The sequence below is a fragment of the Sinocyclocheilus anshuiensis genome, unplaced genomic scaffold (genome assembly GCF_001515605.1).
Source record: "Sinocyclocheilus anshuiensis isolate Anshui unplaced genomic scaffold, SAMN03320099.WGS_v1.1 scaffold729, whole genome shotgun sequence".
NCBI lineage: Eukaryota > Metazoa > Chordata > Actinopteri > Cypriniformes > Cyprinidae > Sinocyclocheilus > Sinocyclocheilus anshuiensis.
The window spans coordinates 119,787-121,304 of record NW_015536561.1 but is presented as its reverse complement, the minus strand read 5'-3'; the positions used below and the strand labels follow the sequence as shown (position 1 = coordinate 121,304).

Here is a 1,518-nt window from a genome sequence, read left to right as displayed (position 1 = left end):
AGAATGGATGGTTCCTTTATCCACATCCTTCTTCGCTCTCTGGAAAAGAAAGGCAGCCATTACCACCTTCGTCTGTTTACTCTCGTGGGTTTACTCAAGGACAAGCTCCTGGAAATGACACAATATCTCGCTCTCTGTGTGGAGCAGTTGCAGTTGCCATCAACATGCTCTTGCAAAATGAAGCTAAGTGTAACACAGCTTAACTAATGATGGACATATAAGGCGTGAACAGTTTTAAATCAATTACGCTTTAACCTGAAAGGCCACATGTCTATAGATGGAGGAAGGATGTTCAATATCACCATTTTAAGCGTCTAAAATTAACCATCTTCAATTCAATTGTTAAGATTATGTATTTTGTTATATGAGCATGCAACAAATAGTTATGGCCATACAAAGTAAACTATTGTTAGCTATTCATGCAATCGGACATCAGTAGGATTTATTGGACAAAGTACTACCACAGTGTTTTTACATATACCATGGCAATACCATGTTTTTTTATACATGATTTATAGTAGTACCACTGTATTTTTAGTACCTATAGATCGAAAGTACCATAATATTACAATACCATCACCATATTGATTTCATGAACTACATTAACTGAAACAATACAGGAAAAACAGTAACATTGTGAAATATTATTATATATTAAAATAACAGTTTTATATTTTATCATATTTAACATAACATAAAATACCATTAAAATTAACATAAAATGTCATTTATTCCTGTGATGCAAAACTGAATTTTCAGCATCATTACGCCAGTCTTCAGTGTCACATAATTCTTCAAAAATCATTCCAAAATGAATGATTTGCTGCTCAAGAAACATTTGCTAATATTATCAATGTTGAAAACAGTTGTGTTGCTTAATATTTTTGTGAAAACAACATACTTTCACAAATTATACATTTTTTAATACTTTTGTTTTCTTTGATGAAAGGAATTCTTTGATGAAAATAAAAAGAACAGCATTCATTTGAAATAGAAACCTTTGGTAACATTGTAAATTGTAAACTGTCACTTTCAATCCATTTAATGCAACCTTGCTGGATAAAAGTATTAGCCTAATTTCTTTCAAAAGTTTCATATCTAAAAATCTAACCCATGCAAAAAAAAAACCTCAATATAAAATGTAATATAATATTAGAAAAAAATCACATGAATTCATTGATTAACATAAGTGTAAAATCTGAGGAACCAATTGCAGTGTATATGAATAAAAATCACAGTAATCACCAAAACACATACCGTTTTGGAGTATCCACCGTAGATGATGACGCCACTGCCATCGAGAGTGGGGGTCATTTGACAGGCTGAACGGGGACAGGGGCCAGTTCCTGTGGGCTGGAGACGGCTCCATGTGAACGTGTCCAAGTTAAAAGCGTGAATATCATTATAATAGATATAATCCCTGTAAAGCAGAGAACATATGCGTCACAAAAGCAAAATATTCAAAGAGCATAATGTTTTAAATACGTGTGTGTGTGTGTATGTGTGTGAATATATATA

At 32.5% G+C, this 1,518-nt stretch overlaps 1 protein-coding gene across 1 annotated transcript in view; it reads right to left on the bottom strand.

Moving 5' to 3' along the window:
- LOC107701813 (kelch domain-containing protein 4-like) overlaps nt 1-1,518 on the bottom strand; it is a 9,088-nt gene that overhangs the window by 3,482 nt on the left and 4,088 nt on the right. Inside the window, exons 8-9 of the mRNA XM_016503928.1 lie at nt 1,258-1,420; nt 2-39 (exon numbers count right to left, since the gene is read on the bottom strand). Of these exons, the coding sequence (XP_016359414.1) occupies nt 2-39; nt 1,258-1,420 (201 nt within the window). The remainder of the gene's footprint in view (nt 1; nt 40-1,257; nt 1,421-1,518) is intronic.